Here is an 18181-nt window from a genome sequence, read left to right on the forward strand (position 1 = left end):
CCAGGAGTTCCAGGCTTCCTCATTTATAGAGGAGTGTCATGTAGGGCTCTGTCTGCCCGCTCCGTGCAGCAGAAGTTCAGCTGTTAGTTGGTATGGCAAGCAGGCCATCAGTGCTGTGGGAGCAACTCACATTTGTGATTCCACAGACTCCTGTGATGGCGCAGTTCCATTCGTCCCATTTTACTAACCATGTCTTGGACTTGCTCAAAATTGGAGAAATTTACGCCAGAATTGTTGAATTATATATATATATATTTTTAATATGGAGCAAGTCTTCAATTGAAAAGTTCATATTCAGCCCAGAGAAATTACTGGCTGCATTTTTTTTCTTAATAACAAGAGCAGCACCATCAAAGAGCAGTAGATATGTATCTTTCTATGCTAAGATTTGAAAAGCAAGGTAAAAAAAAAAATGGAAGTAATGCTGCATTTTGATCCTGAGCTTTATTCACCCAGTGCTGCCCAGATCCCTAACAGCAACCACAGAAAGTGATGGTGTCGAGTTGGTTGTTCCTCATTTATCTGCTTCTCATGAAGCAGTTTGCGTTCATCTTTAACAAGCTCTGCTACAAAGCAAATCTGAAGCCTGGTGCTGAGGATCATGTCAGAAAGAGAATGCTGTGCTGAGATCTGGGAGCAAAGCAGGAGCCTGCGCTGTGTGTTGTGCAGGATATTCTTAGGAACTGGTAAAGCATGTGTCTGTGAAACATGTCATCTGCTGCAGTCCGTAGAAATTAACGTGTGCAGCTTTATGATGGAGAACAAGCAAGGAGGTGTTCAGAACAGTGGGGACCAAAGCAAAGCAGAAGTCAACGCTTCTGTCTTGTTTTGATAAATGTCCTCGTGTAAAACGTTACTCGTTTTTAATGCCTTTTTCTCCTTTAAAATACGGAAACTGGAGGTGAAACTAATTTATATTTCAAAACCACACTCCAAGTTAAAAAGTAATCTGTGTATCAGGTTTTACCATTATTAATTATGATTTAACTTCAGTAATGTATCAAATGTGCATATGTTTGAGCACAAGTTAATGTGCTTGGTTATTGCACAGGCATGGTAACAGTTTGGTTTTTTAAAGTTTCATTTAATTTAAATTCAAGTTTTTAAACTAATTTTTCTTTCCTTCTCTTAACTACATTAGTATGTGTATTGATGTAGTTTTGAGTTTTTCTCACCGATCCTTTACAGCATGCTGCTGATTTCTTAGTAAGAATTATGAACAGCTTTAAAAATCAAACCTGGAAAGCTAAAACCAACTTTGTAAGATAGAAATGTTACAGGTAACCTTAACTTGAGCACAACGACCTCACAGCTTCCAGTTCTCAGCTGCATAATAATCTCCTCTCAGCATCTGTTCCATATTGACTGGTGCGAGTAGGTGGTAATCTGACTTCCCTCCCTCCCCCAACCAAATGTCATGGGAAACAATGTAGAGTGGGTAATGCCCTTCTGTTTTGCTGTGAACAGGCTTGCAGGATATTCTTCTGAGACCCTCTCGTTACCGATGCTAATTGCCTTGTGTAATTGAAAAGGGAGCTCTTGCTCTCCCGGAGGCGGCGATGGCTGCCTATTACAGGTGCCCAGCAGGGATGTTACCTGCGGCCCACTGATACTCTCTGGATGCTCATTCTCTGCTTCTGCCCTCTTGCTATAGAGGGAAGGAATCAATCTCATTTTCTATTTCCTGAGATTACAGGAATGTAACAGTTGTTGTTGTTTTTTAATGGAGCATTAAAAGCAAAGATAGAAAACGTAGGGTTATATATTCTTTTAAATCCATGTGTAGTCATTGAAGCTTACATGTGATCTTTTTGTAAAGTGAGGAATGTCTTGTACTATGTGTGTGTGCACTCTGTCCACTACTTCAGCATAATTCAGCCCTTCTGAGGATCCCGAGGTCAGTAAGATTCAGCAGAAGTGCTGATCGAAAAGTGTCTGAGTCCAGTCGCCCCCACCTGGAAGCTTGCACATCTCAAATGTAATTGTAGAGCGTTTTGCTCAAGAGCCATTTTAAGGAAACAGTATGGGATTCTTGGCAACTCAAACAAAAGTTGTAAAGCAGATGGGTGGGAGCTTGGCTGAGGCATTTAGGATCTAATTGACTCAGGTGGCCAGCTGCCATTGGGAGGTGTCACCCATGTCTTTACTTCCATACTTAGCATCAGGCAGAACCTTAGTAATGTCTTTCCACAAACTTCTGAAGTATCATATGGAAGAAAGGTTGTCCCTTCTTAAGACTGCTGCAAGAATAGTCCAGCAAGGAAAAGCTTACATTGGTTTGTTCAGGTGGACACACTTGTCTAGAAATTAATTACTTTTGAGTAATAGCTGTGATTTGAGGAGTCAGCAGCATAATACTTGATTTCTGAAATGGCAGTACGTGGTGGTAAGTTAAAGGTCCCAGGGAAGCTGGCAGAACTCTCAGAACTCTGTTGTCTTAGCAGTTTCTGTTACAGGATATTGGAAGGCACATGAAAATGTACTTTACAGAATAATTAGTTGCTGCTGTGAAATAATTTGTGTGCATCTGTTTGCAGAGCAAAACTGACTGCATCTAACCTACCTAAGGAAGTAAGCATAAGTCTCAGAAATGAAAGGAGAAAAGTGTCACTCCTATTTTACCTATGGAGAGTAGAAGGAATGTGCTTCAAAGCTGAGAACTGTGCCAAGAAGTTATTGCTTTATTTACTTCATCCTCTGTTTAATCTAAGAAAGCTGAATTGGCATTATCTCAGTGCTGATCATAAAAATGAATTGCTGTGCTCCTTAGACCAGTGACAGCTCACAGGGTTTGGAAGATAGGTGTGTGGCCGTGGTATCCCTTGGGAAGTTAGAGGGTTGTCTTTGAAGAATCTTTCCAGTTCTGATAAGAACATCTCTCATTTTCTGATTGGTGAAAACTTGAATGGAAGGTAAATGCTGGAAGCCCGGGGTGCAGGCAGCAGGCTGATGGTCTCAGCAGCACTCCTCTCCTGCACAGCCCTCAGGAGTTGAGGGTGTTAGAATTAAAAAGCAGCATTTGCTGATGTTTCTCCTCTGTGTTCATTTAGGAAAATAACAAAACCCTGTCTAAGCAGAAATTAATGCTTTGTGGTAAAGCTCTGGCCATTTGGGTAGCTGCAAATGTTGCACGGTGGCCCTCTTAGTGAAGTTTAGAGAGTCATTTTCATTAACTGTTTTGGCAGTTCTTTCATCTTAGGAGTTGATCTTCACACCAGGTAGCACAAAGCACATCTCTGCAAAGGGAAACAGGGCTGTGCTATGAACAGGAATTTGCTTACCACTGTAATAGTTTCACCTCTACAGGAGTTAACTGCATCTGGTCACCTCCTGACTCTCTCTTACATTTTTTGTAGTTCTCTTTCTGTCTCATTTTTATTTGCACAATGTTTTCAGGGTTCCATGTTGTCTATATGAACTTGCAGTATGAATTTCATTATAAAGAGCTACTGGAGACATAGTCCAAGACAAACTACTATTTCCTAGGAGGGTTTTTGACTTCTCAGTCTGTGTTTACATTCCTCCAGGTGATGATAATGGGAAGAAGGCCAACAACCCCAACCACTGTAACTGCATCATAGACCAAATCTTCACAGGCGGACTACAGTCTGATGTTACCTGTCAAGTCTGCCAGTAAGTGTTTTTATTCCAATTCTGTGCTCTAGTTTGAAGTTGCGTGCTCTCTGCTGCAGCAGTGTGCTGAGTTCTTTCTTGAGCATCAGTAAAGTAACAACAAAATTCCTGCAATATGAGAACTGTAGAAATACAACAGCTGAATGCAATAAGTTGCCAGTTAACTATCATATATTAAGACATACCAACTATAGAAGGCTTCACAGACTTAGGAATATAGATTTCTTACTACTTTTAAAAGGTGGATGATTTCCAAGTTTGTGAGAGAAAGACTTCCCAGATCTCTTTACTTCCAGAAGTGTGCAACTGTGGCTGCATTAGAAGAAAATTCTGATGTACAACCATATTTTCCTTCAGTTAGAAGCCCCAGGTATCTTCAGGAGAGATTTCAGAGAGGCTGATGTTAGTTGATCTCAGACAGCAGCAAGTGAATGTCTTACAAGAGTGAGAAAAATTGTATTTGTTGTTCTGCTGTGTACTGAAGCAAGCCGACTTCTCTTTCAAGATGTTTGGTATCACCACAGTTCAGAAGTCAGAATTCCTGTTTTATAAACTTTTTTTTGGCTTGTATGCTTTATAATTATTCAGTGTCCCATAATGGACAGTTGTGCTGTGCTTGGTTGAATCTGTTTTTATTCTCAATTTAATAGGAGAGATTTGCTGTAGGAAAAAAGTATGAACTTATGTTCTTAGCCTGGTAGAGCTGCAGAATCCTTGTAGTAAAACACTTGATGTGTTATGACTCTATATTAACTTGGAAGAAATTCTAAAAAAAGTTGTTTTCTTTTGAAAATTCACAAGTTTTGCACAAATGAAGACAGAAGGAAAAAAAAAAATGGCGGAGTATTGTAGGTTTGGTGAGATCTCCTAGACAAAGAGTCTACATTTACAAGAAAAGAGAACTCAACAACAACAACAAAGCATAATGAATGCAATCAGAAAATGCTTCCAAGCTAGGGGCTTGGGTCAGTGCAGAATCCAATTTTGAGCAGCTTTCTCCATAGTCTAGCTGTTGGCTTGTCTTCAGCTGTCTTCTACAGAAATTTGTTTGAGAATGTACACTTCTTGATGTGGTTACTCTTTGGCCTCTCAAATTCCAAATTCTACAAGAGATTGTCATTTGAAACTGCACGGCTTAATTCAGTGCAGTACTGTATGGCAAAAATATTTGGCCCTCTTTTTAAGTGCCTTTCAGCACCACCTTCCATGTCTTGAGCAGAGCACCAGCCTTCTGAACTAGTAGAGCTGTGTGTAACTGGTGCTGTTGATGTTAGCTGGTAATATGAACTATGTCTAAGTAACCCAACTGGGTCACAGATAAACATATTTTGCATTGAAATACATTTCCTAGAACACAGAAAAGTAGTGAATTGTGGGAAAACGCTCTGGAGCAACTATTTATATGTATGTGTATATATATTTTTTTGTCATCTTTGAGTGCCCTCTAGGGGTGATGTAGATCCCATAGTTCTTAAGAGCAAATACCTGGTTGGAGTGCACTCTCAAGTGAGGGAAGCCATTCATTTTATTTCCTTCAAGTATGTATTAAACTCTTTTCTTTTTCACAGTGGCGTTTCCACAACGATAGACCCATTTTGGGACATCAGTTTGGATTTGCCAGGTTCTTCCACCCCGTTCTGGCCTCTGAGTCCAGGGAGTGATGGCAGTGTCGTAAATGGGGAAAGCCATGTATCAGGCACCACCACTCTCACAGACTGCTTGCGAAGGTATGAATTGAGACAAATAGAATTGTAGTGGGGTAAAAAGAATTCGGCTCCATTCTCTTCTCCACAGGTGGCGGTGAACAATGGGAGTAAGTGATGCTTTGTTGTGGCATAATCCCCAAACAACATGTTATATGTATTTCAGGTTATGCACAAGGCAAAGTGGAAAAGGAATAGAAGAGCAACAGAGGGCCTAACAATGAGCAGTCAAATCCAGTTGCCACGTGGTGCAAAAAGATAATTTTATACTGCCTGCTGCAGGCAGTGTGGCTTTACATGGTTGAAAACAGTAGTGTGTGTCTCCATGTCATCTGAGCTTTGACCCTACTCCTGGAGGGCTACAGGCACAGAGTGTCCTGCAGAACAGTTTGCAGCTGAGCACAGAAGTCTTTTTGCTTCAGAATTTCCATATCGTTTTTTGGTTTTGAAAGCAGAAGATCTTTGCTGTCCATCTGAAAATTAACTGTCATGTTGAAGGAGGTGAATGAACATTTAGCTCCTTTCTTAGTTGCTGATGCACTTCAGTGCAATCTGCCCAAGTAGAGCAAGGATAAATATCCAGTTGGGGTATCTGAATTGTAGCACTTAACGTGAATACCTCCAGTAATGTGGAATGTGAATGGTGTGTTGTTTTTTTTTTTTTTTAATTCTTTCCCCAAAATGTCACTTAAAAGCCATGAAAGGCTTCTGTTGAGGTGCTGGAAGATGTGAGTAACAGTGAAAAGTGATTTCAGCATGTGTGAAAAACTCTGATCATATTGTGCATCCTTTTGCTTTTTAATGTATTTTTCAGGTTTACAAGGCCAGAACATCTAGGAAGCAGTGCCAAAATCAAATGTAGTGGTTGCCATAGCTACCAGGAATCTACCAAACAACTCACTATGAAGAAATTACCCATTGTGGCCTGTTTTCATCTCAAAGTAAGTTCACAGGGGGCAGACATTGCTCAGGATATTTATTCCTCTTTCAGAGGGTGAGATAGAAGACGAGTCCAGGAATTTATCCTTCACTGGCTCTTCTTTTATTATATCAATTAATATGAAGAACAAGTTGCACGCTCAGCTAGATGTTCTATTAAGATGCCATTATATTACCTGTAATGTGGCTGTGCAGTACATCTCTGGGAACCTAACAAGAATCTAGAACTGAAGTGGAAGGGCTAGTATGATACCTGAACCAGCCTAAAAACCAGTCTCCACTAATGCTTATTCATTCTGTGCAGTAACATTTTTATGCTTCTACTCGAAGGATGCCTCAGAGAAAGCTCTGTGCTGAGGGGAAAGCATGCAGAGGTTGCAGTGAGGAAGGATTCTTTTATCTTCCCAACTAATTCACTGAAGATTACTCTTCAGTATTTCCAATCCAAATTATGTCAGATGGGAGATATGTCATAGTTGGTGCCCTCAGCTTGTTAAGTCCTATGTGATTTATGTCTTAAATAAAAAGAGCATGACTGTGGTGCAAAGTAAGCATCTATCACAGAGGATGACTGTCATTCTGCATCAGCAGGCAAAGGGTCCTTGAAAAGCACTGCTGTGGGCCTCTATGGGAGCAGCCACGTAACTGCATCTTTGATCTGCATGAGCTTTTCAGATCCAGACCTCAAGTCTTGAGCATCTCCTGGGACAGAATGAAGAGTCCCATCATTGCTAGGGAGCAACTGATGGTCACTGTCCTCAGCTCTAGCAACTGTCTATCTGCTGATAGTAGTATCAAGTGAGCTACATAAAGGAAAGCAGTATTTTACCTCTGGCTGTGGCAACTGGAAATATTTTGAACAGTAGCCTTTGTGCTGTGTACCAGTGAAGGCTTCTACTGCTTCACTTTCCAGCCTTTTTCCATATCCTTCTTGTGGCTAATAAACTTTTAGATGATCTCTAGGCTTTGAACCCTGGTGAAACGTGAGGAGCTTCAGCAGTTTTGGAAATAGGCCTTTATCTCATACTTGTCATGGCAAAGTAGATGTAGGGTTTTGCTGCAGCAAGCGATGTTTTTTTAGGTTCATTTTCCAGCAATCTCTAAGCTAGTTCTGTACATTCATACTGGAAAATCTAATATTCTGTGTAACTGTGGTGTCATTGTAGCACTGGGCAACTCATAAATTGTATTCAAGAAATGATTGTAGCTTGGAACTGCTGAATGTCATAACAACTCCATATCCAGCTAGCAGCAATTTAAAATTTATTTTCAAATTTCGGCTCATTCATACAGAAGCTTGTTAATGAAAACATGGGATGCCACAGGAAGGTCTGCATTCAGGAGAAGAGCTTGATTATCCTTTCCAGTAGAGAAAGGGTAGCACAGGTGGGAAGAATTCCCACTTCTGGTCTTTTAAGACTGTTTGGGACAATCATGCCTTCAGGTGGTCATCCTCATAAATACCAGTGTTCCCTCAGTTACATCTTCCATATTAACCAAGGCAATTCACAATGTGAAAAGCCAAATCAGTACCGTGAGTGGAATAGTCACACTGTTCCTTTGTTTTTCTGCTCTTCCTGAAGGCAGTTCCTGCATTGCTGGCTTGAGGTTTTTAAGAGTTTTTAGCTGGCTACTTGGCTTTTGATTTTGTTTTTTTTTGTTTGTTTGTTTGCTTTTGAGAAAGAGTTTTGGGGTTTGGGGTTTTTCTTCCTTTTTTTCTATTTTTTTTTTCCTTTTTTTTTCTTTTTTTTTCTTTAATGCAGAGTGATGGGCAAGATGTGTGGGTGATTCTGCCCATTGGACAAGGTAGTATCAATATGCTGAACCTCCTTCAGTCTTATGCAGAATGACTGAAGATTATTTTTGAAAATAAATTATTCTTTCCGAGTGATTGTGTTTGCATCCGAAATGCAAATTTCATTTCATGTTTTGAAGCAAAAGAGAAGCACAAAAGATAAGAATTCTGGAAGTCTTCCCTTTTCACGTCTAGATCTGTTGCTAGGGGATTGTTATGGCACCACAATTGGAAAATAATTAACTAGGAGTGTAAATAGAGCAGAATTTCTGAGAAATGGATAGGGAAGCTGCCCTTAAATAGAAACTCATTCATGTCTTTCTGTTATTTGTTCCCACTTCTATTTAATGTTCAATCGACAAGATGAAGAAAGGGCGGTGGGTACTGCAGGCTGCTTTTGGCTGAGGGACAGGGCTCTTTTATGACCATATCCCATTTTTGCCTTAATTTGAATTGATATTCCTGCAGGCTTGACTCGTGTTATTTGAGATGATTGGATGGGTGAATTGAATGTGTGAATCTGATAGCAAGCTTTTACTGTCACCAGTTTTGTATGCTGATGTAGGCAGCAGCTGCAGTGCATTTGAGTAGTGCATAGTAGAACTGAACACTGCTCTGCTTAAAGGCTGCGTTTGCTTCTTTTCAGTGTATTTTTGAACATCAGTTGGAAATGAATTTGTGTGGATACACGCTAAGATAAACAATCAAATAAATACTGTTTTATTTTCCTTCCACAAATAGTGACTTGTTTTTCTAGTAGAACATGTTTTAGCATTTACCTGGGGGATCCCTGTCCAGCCAGTTGGTAGAAAAAAGTCTGGGGGTGTCCCTAGCTGCTGGCTGTGATACGCTTTGGTGTAACTGTACCTAAGCTAAGGACATTTATAATAGAGAGGCTTTGTCCATTTCGAATGAAAAAAAAATTCTTCCACTTTGTCCCCAGCGGTTTGAACACTCAGCCAAACTGAGGCGGAAGATCACTACGTATGTCTCATTTCCACTGGAGCTGGACATGACACCATTCATGGCTTCCAGGTATGTGCCAAGTTCTAAATCCCCCAAAGACCTGCCTGGAGCCTTACCAGTTCCGTGCATCATGAACATCCTTGAATCGAGCTTGTAGAGCAGTCTGTATGATGGTACTTCCACTGTAAGCTGCTTCTTGAAATGTATATCTTTCCTAAGCTAATTTTAGATAAACTATTTTGTGTGTCAGAAAGGGCTTAATATTTCAATTTATTTTTTTTTTAATTAACACATTATGTTTTCACTTGCATATTAAACTTGTAGATTCAGATTCATTGTTGCTTCAGACTTTTAAGTTCTGTTCTCTGGTCCCCATGACCTGAGAGCCCACCTAGCTGTCATCTCATGTCCCACTTGGTGCTGTGCAGTCTAGATGTAACCCAGTGCCCAGCTGGACATCTCTGAGTCTATAAAAATCTTTCCTCTCTGTTACGTGCACATGCAAGCCTGGTTTGGTTGGTTGGTTTGTACCTTCAAATATTTTTTTAGGAAGGCTTCAAGAAAAGCACATGGTTCAGGTTGAAACAGGTGTTTCTGATGTGTATTTAAACAAACAGGAAAGCTTCTCCCACCTCCCAAGTGGACATAATGTTTACATTGAACAAAACTATAAAGTTTTTCCTTCCATAAGGAAGAAATTTAATCAGCTCAACTAACTATATTTGTCAGGTATTCCCTTCAAATATACAAGACTGCATTTAGATTTAATTTGTATCTGAAGCAATGCAGAAAGCCCCAAAACATGACATCTCTGAATACAATATCTATTTGATACTGAAATGTTCATAGTAATTTCAGGCTTTTTCCCTGAAGAAAAATAGATCCTTCTTCTAGGAGAGAAAGGAGAGCCCTGAAGCTCTGTTAAATACTGTTATATTAAGAATATATGGTTTGTTCCAGTACATTCTGGAGACTGGGAGACTTTTCTGTTCCTCTATGGTGAATTCTCTATGGATAGAACAGGCTCTGCTGATGAAAGTTATCAAGCATAGTGGAATATAGAGGGGATAATCAGGAGGCATAGCTCAGTAATCTGAATTTCATCGCTTATGAAATCAACAGCATAATCCTATTGCTGCTGTCAAAACACAAAATGAATTTACAAGTCAGAACCAGGATGATTGACCCATCAGAGGATAAGGGATTGATGTAATTAGATATTATAGCAGGTCTAAAATACAAATTGTTTCTTAACCTTTTTTAAAGCTTTTTGGATAGGATGTTTGACGTAAACAGATCTGTATTTGCAGCACCAAAGCCTGGACTGGCAGGAGAAATGGTGCTTCCTATGTAATGCTGCTGCAAGAACAAATAAAGCATCTTTAGCATCCTAATCAGCAGCCCTTCTCTGCTGCTAAGCAGCACTGTGCTTTCGAATTAGGACCTGGATTGAGCAAACAGGCTGTGTCGTGTAAAACCTATTTCCTGGGTTTGGGAAGCCACTGCTTTAAGTGACTGAATTTTTGTGTGTGTGTTTGCAGTAAAGAGAGCAGAATGAACGGGCAGTACCAGCAGCCGACGGATAGTCTAAACAATGATAATAAGTAAGTGGTTCATTCCATGACTCCTACTGTGAAGGGTGTAGTTGGCTTCTAGGAGGAGATACAGCCTGCTGCATGTCTGCAGCACAGAGTGCGTTACCGCGTTTGACAGCACAGTAAGTCTGAAGTGTTGCAAAATAAAGCTTGGTTTGCCATGACTGCATTCCCTTTCGTGGGTTTGTGGCAGCTAATTTACTGATCTGGAGATGGTAACCCCAGTAATTGATCTGTGGACAAAATTAGCAGTTACGGTTCCAATACCCGAAGGGCTGTGTGCTGCCTTTAGATGTTCCTGTTTCTGTTGCACTAACAAAAAGGGCTCTCAGAGGGCTGAAAGTAAGCTCTGATGACTTCAGTAATCAGGCTGGATTCTACTCACAGTAACAAAGTGCCTGATACAGGACTTGCTAAAGAATTTGAGGAGAGTAATTGAAACCAATAGACTTAGCTATATGGAAAAGGAGACTCTAAGACTAACTTTCTTAAAATAAGGTTGCAGGTTCGGTTGCTAACGTTGTGTATTTAAATTCCTCAATGAATTCCTCAGATTTCATTTAGCACTGAAAGTTTCATTAAGAATCTGGAATCATGCAGTAGATTTTAACAAAAACCAACAGTTATCTGGGTCCATCACAGTTGTCACAGAAGCAGGTACCAATCACGTGTGCTCCAAGTGGCCCTAAAGGAATTGACTCATCAGATACATGAAAGAAAACGGAATTGATCACTATTGAGGACTGCACATGACGTAGGTTGAGGAACTTGTTAATGAAGAAGATGAGAAGGTGATTAGGTAACAGCAGAGGTGTCTGAGTTGCTGAGCGTGCTGCGTAGCTGGGAAGTGCTGTTGCAGTCCTAGAATCCTCCATGCAGGGGAGATGAAGGACTCATCTCAGAAGAGGATGACATGGAGACATCTGTGGCTCTGTGGGCACTCAGCTGGAGTAGGAGCCGTGCTGCAGCACTGCTGCCAAAAGAGCTCTGTAGATTTTGAAGATAAGTAGGACAGCATCAAGGAGATTAGCGAGCTTATTTTACCGTTGGGCGCTGTGTTTGTTTGTAGGTTGGAGGGATAGCATTGTAAGAAAAAGGTAAAGATTGGAGAACGTTCCAGAAAGAGCCACAAGGGAGCAAAATCTTAGAGCAAAGAAGTTAAAGGCAGCCTGATCAGTGTGCCAGTACCTTTCTTTGAGACGTACGTCTGCTGGTTTTCAGGCCAGCAAACAAATGCACAGGAGTATCTAGAAGGTGGAAGTAGAGGCTGAATATAATATAATATCTGATATTTCAAAATAGGTGCAGACTTTTCCAAAGTAAGGATAATAATTAATCAGTGTAGCAATTTATCACTGGAAATATCTGAAGGTTGGCAAAACTGAAGACTACCTCCTCTCGTACCCCTCGAGTGTTTTTTTTGGCTCACTTAAGTAGTTCAGTAGAAGAAAGTAGGTGACTAAATAGTGGTCCTCTGTGGGGATGCATCAACTTTCATGTATTTTAGAAGAAAAATTTCAGTAGCTTGTATTGGTGAAGCTGATGGCTGTCATCAGAAGGGAATGCTGCAGTAGGAGCAGGAAGAAAAACGTTCCCTTTCCCTGGGCAGAGATAGCCTCTTCCCAGTTAACATTAAGAGCTGGTGTTTTATTGATGGATCTGATCTTTACTACTGTATGTATTTATGAATGTAAACTTTTCCCTCTTTAAAATGTCAGTTATTTTTGTCCCTTTGATCCTTGTATTGACTGACTCTTTTCTGTTCCAGGTATTCCTTGTTTGCAGTAGTTAATCACCAGGGAACCTTGGAGAGTGGGCACTATACCAGCTTCATCCGGCAGCACAAGGACCAGTGGTTCAAGTGTGATGATGCCATTATCACCAAGGCTAGCATTAAGGATGTACTAGACAGTGAAGGGTAAGTGAACTGTGTGCAGTTTGTGGTGCCACAGTGTAAGAAGGACATAAAACTATCAGAGAGCCCAAAGGAATTGGCCTTGATCCTTGTGAGTCCCTTCCCTTCCAACTCAGGATATTCTGTGATTTGATGGTCTGAGGGAATCACTGGGGATTGGGATATATTTCAAGAATAAGGTTAACTTAAAAAGTAAAGTCTTCATTTTGGCATTTTCAACCATGGGCTTGCTACAGGAGAGATAAGCCTGTTTGGGCTTTGTTTTAATTATTCATGACATTTATGTTAATTCCTGCAGACACAGATGTTCAGCTTGCAATTTTTTAGACAGATTTTCCTGTTTTCCTTTTCTGAACTTCAACTGGGAAGTTAAAAAAAAAAAAAAAAAAGTCTCCTGTGATATCTGAATTTTGCTTTAGTCAAATCCTGTAATGTTAACTTACACTCTGAGGTCAGCAGAAGAAATAAGTTTGTCTTTATTGAATAACGAGGGGCTAGCTTTGTCCCTGAGATGGGCTGCATCTCTGGAGGGAGCTGCCGCAGGCAGTGAGAAGAGGATCTACAACACAACCACTGCACATCTGGCTCATTGTGAGCTGGTTTGGTCTCTGATCCGTTTCCCCTGTTCAGATGAGGGCTGGCACCGAGTAGACCTGCGCTGTGCAAAGGGAGCTGCGTAGGACTGGACACAGAGCAGCACTAATTGGAAAGTCCACAAATTGCTTTGAAGCATTTCAGGCGAGTTGTGCAGTGAGCCCGTCAGCGTCTGGTGTGCAAAGAGAGCACAGAGATCAGTGTGCTACCTGTTAGCATACCTGCCTGAGGGCTGTGTTCTGTTATGTAGCAGTACACGTACACTAATTAAGGATGGGAAGAATTCTGTCCTGCTACAGCACCAGATTTGAGTACAGATTGAGACATACATGAGTCATGTTTGGTTGGGACACGTGAGTTTTCACCCACATGCCTGGTTCTTTCTTTGTCAGATAAATGGCAGACGGTTTGTGATATTGTAATGTCTGATGCTATGGTTATGGGAGTCTAAAGGAACAGTTGCATCTTAAAGCACCGCAGTTACGTGTTGTGCCATGATGTGGTAGATGGATGAGCATCAACACTCCCATCTTCCAGAGCTTCCAGGTTCTCAAGTTCAGGTTCAAACAGCACGAGGGTTTGACTTCCTTTCCTGAGTCACTGGTGGAATTGTCTCAGCTGCCTTCTCCTGAGGGGAGCTGCCGTATCCCTGGAATTGCTCCAATTTGAAAAGAACAACAACATTAATAGCTCTCATTTTTTACAGCTGCATCCATGGAAATACTGATCTGCTACGATGTGCTGCACAAAGCTGAAACTGTACCTCTGCTTTCTTGCAGATATTTGCTGTTCTATCACAAACAGTTCCTGGAGTATGAATAGCCTTATCCAGCAGCTTGTCAGATATAAACAAGGAAGAAAATAAGCAAGCCTTCTGAATCGACACACAAACCTACCTGAAATAAAAAGACCCATTAAAAAACAACTAGCACTGAGCTGTAACAGGACCTACTTGACACTGGCTCCAAGCCTGGCGGAGTGAGAAATGAACAATGTCCAACGTGTATGCGGTCCCGCAAGGACAGAAAGGGGGAAAAAGGAGGCTGCAGTCAGTCACTTATCAGAGGAAATACACAATGACAGGAATGCTCTGGGTGGGGGAAATGGGAGCAGAGGAGTCCGGGCACTGGTACATCTCCTATGTTCCTCCAAAACGTGTGTGGGAAGGCGAGGGGGTGTACTCTCATCTCCATAAAGCATCTTCTCCATTGGTGCTTCAGCTCCAACGACCAATCATATAACAGTTAAAATTAAAAAAAAAAAATCCAAGCCCATTTTTTATGCATATGGATCTGAAAGCAGTAGAGTGGAGGAGGAGGGAATGACACAACTAAAGGACTTTGCAAGTATCTTTTTATTTGTGAATTTTAGTTATTAAATAAATACAGTATGAAACTATTAGGCTCTTTTTTTTCCACCAACAAAAGAAATCCTGAATTGTGGAACTGAAGCTGCAGTACAGACAGGTTTCCAAGCATGCCTGCTTGCACAGGTAATGTTCAATGCCATCGGACTGCTCATCCAAAGCATCAGCACAGATTCATTTCTGTTTGAGCCCTTTGTTTTGTTTTCTATAAATAGCTATTTTCTTAATTTTTTTCCTTTTATTCCCTTTTTTTTTTTTTTCCACAAGAATGAAATTCATAAATGCAACCATCAGTAAAAATGACTGAATTGGTGTGTTTATACTGTAAGAGTGGTCTGGGTTCTTTTTTTTAAAACGTTGTGGATGCTTGAATTTCTCAAAATCACTTGTTTTGTTATTGCTGGTTTTGGTTGATGCGTTTTTGGTTTTGTTTTTGTTTTTTTTCCCTGTTGCTTTCCAAAGGCGTATATCTGTGTGATACTTGAAAGAGGCTCGGTATTGACAAATGTACCATCTGTTGGAAATGGTTGCTGCTGGGGGCAGCAGTGAGCGATAGATCTGCTGCTATTGAGCACTTCTGCAGTGCACTGGGTTTTTAAGTAAACAACACGTTTTCCTGGTATGTGCTAGGCTGGTATTGGTTCCTTGTACCCTCCCACACCTATTAACTCCTCGCGTGCTCTTCTCTTTGCAGCCTCCCTGTCTGTGCCCTTAGCTCATAGCAGCTGGTGCACCAGCTTGCTTTTGCTTTGTCACAAATGCAGTTTCGTTCCTTTTCTCTCCCGTTTAAAGCAGCTCGTTGGCCCGTCTGGATAGCAGCAGTGACTGCTGCTGTGCTCTGCCTTGCTCCCAGGAGGCCGGGCTGCGGATTGAATTGCAGCCCATGAGAGAAACCATTCAGAACGCAGAGCTAAAAAGAGCAAAAATAGCACTGCTCTTTCTTCCTTACGGAGCCTGGAGAGAGAGAGCTGTACTGAGGGTTCGGCATTGGTCCGTTGGTGTAAGGCCCCCCGAAACAGGCCTGAGCCCTGTGCGTGTATCCAAGCGGCCAATGCTGGGCTTAAGTGCAGCAGTTACAAACGTGGATGCGTTTCATCTCTTAGATCTGGTGCTCCAGAAATGGCTGTGGGTGTCCGACTGCGTGAGGGCTGCAGGGCGGGCAGCAGAGCAGCGGGCATCGGAGGAGAATCAGTGAAGCCCACTCTGTTTTTTGCAGTGAGCATCTGACCAGAGAGCAGCTACACAAAAGGATGGTGGGACTGCACCTGAGCTGTGCGCAGACCGGGGAGCACGAGGTGCTTCGGTACAGCGCGAGGTCGCTGCGACAGCTTGCAGGAGGGCAGGGAGAAGCAGCCGCTCCTTGGAGCTCCCTGAACAGCAGCACAGCGAGCAGCCCGTGTGCGAGCACTGATCGCTACGGCAGCGATGGCGTGTGCTGCTTTCGTAACCCATCTCCCGTCGGCACGCTCGAAATAACGTCGGGTTGTAATAAGATGTAACCCGGGTGCTCTTGTCACCGATGAAAAATGGCTGGAGAAATGCAGATGAATGGTGCAACCCGCAGCACGGGGGGGCCTCCCTCCCTCCCTGAGCTGGGCACGGCACCGTGCAGATGCTCGGCGACGTTTTCTGCCGCCTTTTAATAATGCAGCAAGCTTGCAGAGGGAGCCGAGGAGCAGCCCTTCATTATTCCCGTGGCTGCAGCCGCATCCCCGCCTGCTCCCGCTGCCGGAGGAGCAGTGCCACCGCGCGGCTGTGCCCGTGCTGCTTTCTCTGTCGTGCCGGGGCTCACGGGGCTCTCCGTCCACCCTTTAGAAACAGACTGTGTGGGAAAAAGGCCCGCTATCTAAACCGGCCTGATTTCCCCACCCCCACCCCCCCAACCTCTCTCAGCTGTTGGGAGCTCTGCACTGTCGCAGGTGGCTTTCAGTGGGAGATGGGGAGTGAAGGAGGTTTCAGGGCTCTGTTTTGGTTTCGGGAGCACAACTCCTCTGTATTAAATGCTGTTCTCTCTCCCCAAGTCCCTCTTTGGGTTGTACCCTTCTGCTTCCAGCAGTAAATCAGCACGGGTCGTTGGGGAAGCAGAGAGCATTTTCCTCCTCGATAAAAATGGAAGAACAGCCGCTGCTGTACAAGCAGCACAACCCCTCCTCATGGCTCTCCCAAACACAGCCTTTGCCTCAAACACTGAGGAGCAGCCACAGGGCTTTTTCACTACAGAACGGGGAGGCTCCTCTGCAGAGCTCTGAACACCACCTTTAGGAGCACGCTGGCCACGCAGCACGGTGCTGCTGGGCTGATCCCGCATTGCCCCCGACTGCTGCCCACTGCTGCAGCCGTCGGCCCTGCTGTGGCATTGGGGCTGAATGCTTTGTGCTGAGGTGAGGTTTGTATCAGCACAGAAAGCTCACTCTGTTACAGAGAAGCAGCAGAAGAGATGAGTGAAAGCTAAGATTGCTGCTAACGCTGACGCGTATCTCCTGCTCGCACGCAGCAATGGCTCCGTGCGGCACAAAGCCAGCTGGAACAAGGCTGTCAGTGGGATGTTTTCTCGTTGCTAGAGGGCAGCTTTCCATGCTGGTAGTAACTAATAAAAACTGGAGCAAAAGCAGCATTGTGAGGAGCTGCTTCAACCCGCATGGGATGCTCTGGCTCAGAGTCAGTGCCTGTAATTCCCACTTGGTGCCAGGGTTTGACTGCCGGCCCCACTTAAGCGCCCTGTTGATAGAGGAATGCTGCCAATGTGGTGGCAATCCATTGATTTCTCCCAGTTCTCAGCATCTAACTGCTCTATCTAGGAGCCTGCATATATTCTTACTGCGGATTTGACCAAGTTGCTCCCTGTTACTTTTGCTGATAACTGTATTTATATTTCCAGGTGGGGAGGCCACGTCTGATGGTGAGGAATGTTCCCCTCCTGCTTATCAGGGCTGGAAGGAAGGAGCTGGCTGTGGGTGTGTGCGTTCCCCGCTTCCTGGGGCACAGATGGCTCGGGGGCTGCTGCCCTCATCCATCGAGCTGGGGCTGGAGGAGAGTTGGGAGAGGAGGCTGGGGCTGAGCACCAGCTGAGGGTCAAAGAGGAGAAGCTGAAGTGGCTCAGAGTCTGAGCAGTGCTCAATATGGGGAGTGAGGAGCTCACCACGAGTGGGGACAGAGGAGCTTTGGGTCAGTGAAAAGGATGTGAGGGGCTGATGGAGGCAGAGCAAGAGCTGAGGCTGAGTGCTAACACAGGCAGAGGTGCTGTGCAAGGTTAGAAGGGAGCTGGGGGCTGAGGAAGGCTTTAGTTTGAACAGAAAAGGCTGAAGGATTGGGGGGGGGAGGAGCCAAGGAAGAATTGAGAATGGATAAGAGTAGAGGCAGAGCTGAGGCTGAGCGAGAGCAGAGGCTACAGGGGTTGGTGGGAGGCTGAGGTGGGTTTGGGGCTGTGGAAGTAGCACGTCTATCAGGGTGGGAGGACCAGGCTGTAAATGCAGCACCGCACAGATCTCATCCCGCCCTCAAAAAGGAGGAGACCGAGAAGGGCCGCGTTGGTTCCTGGAGATGGACTCAAGCTTTGCCCTGCTTACCAGCCACGAGGCAAAGAGAGGCTGTCAGTGCACCTTCAGCCTCCTATTGCTCATTCCACTTATGATGGGTTCCTCGTGGCCCTGGTGCTCGTGTGCTCTGTGGGTGCAT

General features: G+C 43.4%; 1 protein-coding gene across 3 annotated transcripts in view; it reads left to right on the forward strand.

Moving 5' to 3' along the window:
* USP22 (ubiquitin specific peptidase 22) overlaps positions 1 to 14538 on the forward strand; it is an 87307-nt gene extending 72769 nt beyond the window's left edge. For all 3 annotated transcript variants that reach the window (XM_085237910.1, XM_085237909.1, XM_085237911.1), the window contains 7 exons: positions 3528 to 3633; positions 5202 to 5360; positions 6151 to 6277; positions 9014 to 9105; positions 10578 to 10640; positions 12400 to 12549; positions 13920 to 14538. In XM_085237910.1, coding sequence (XP_085094036.1) covers positions 3528 to 3633; positions 5202 to 5360; positions 6151 to 6277; positions 9014 to 9105; positions 10578 to 10640; positions 12400 to 12549; positions 13920 to 13962 — 740 coding nt within the window. In that variant the 3' untranslated portion in view covers positions 13963 to 14538. The remainder of the gene's footprint in view (positions 1 to 3527; positions 3634 to 5201; positions 5361 to 6150; positions 6278 to 9013; positions 9106 to 10577; positions 10641 to 12399; positions 12550 to 13919) is intronic.
* Positions 14539 to 18181: the final 3643 nt, after the last annotated feature.

This window comes from Meleagris gallopavo, chromosome 16, assembly GCF_905368555.1.
Source record: "Meleagris gallopavo chromosome 16, MGAL_WU_HG_1.1, whole genome shotgun sequence".
In the NCBI taxonomy this organism is placed as follows: Eukaryota; Metazoa; Chordata; class Aves; order Galliformes; family Phasianidae; genus Meleagris; species Meleagris gallopavo.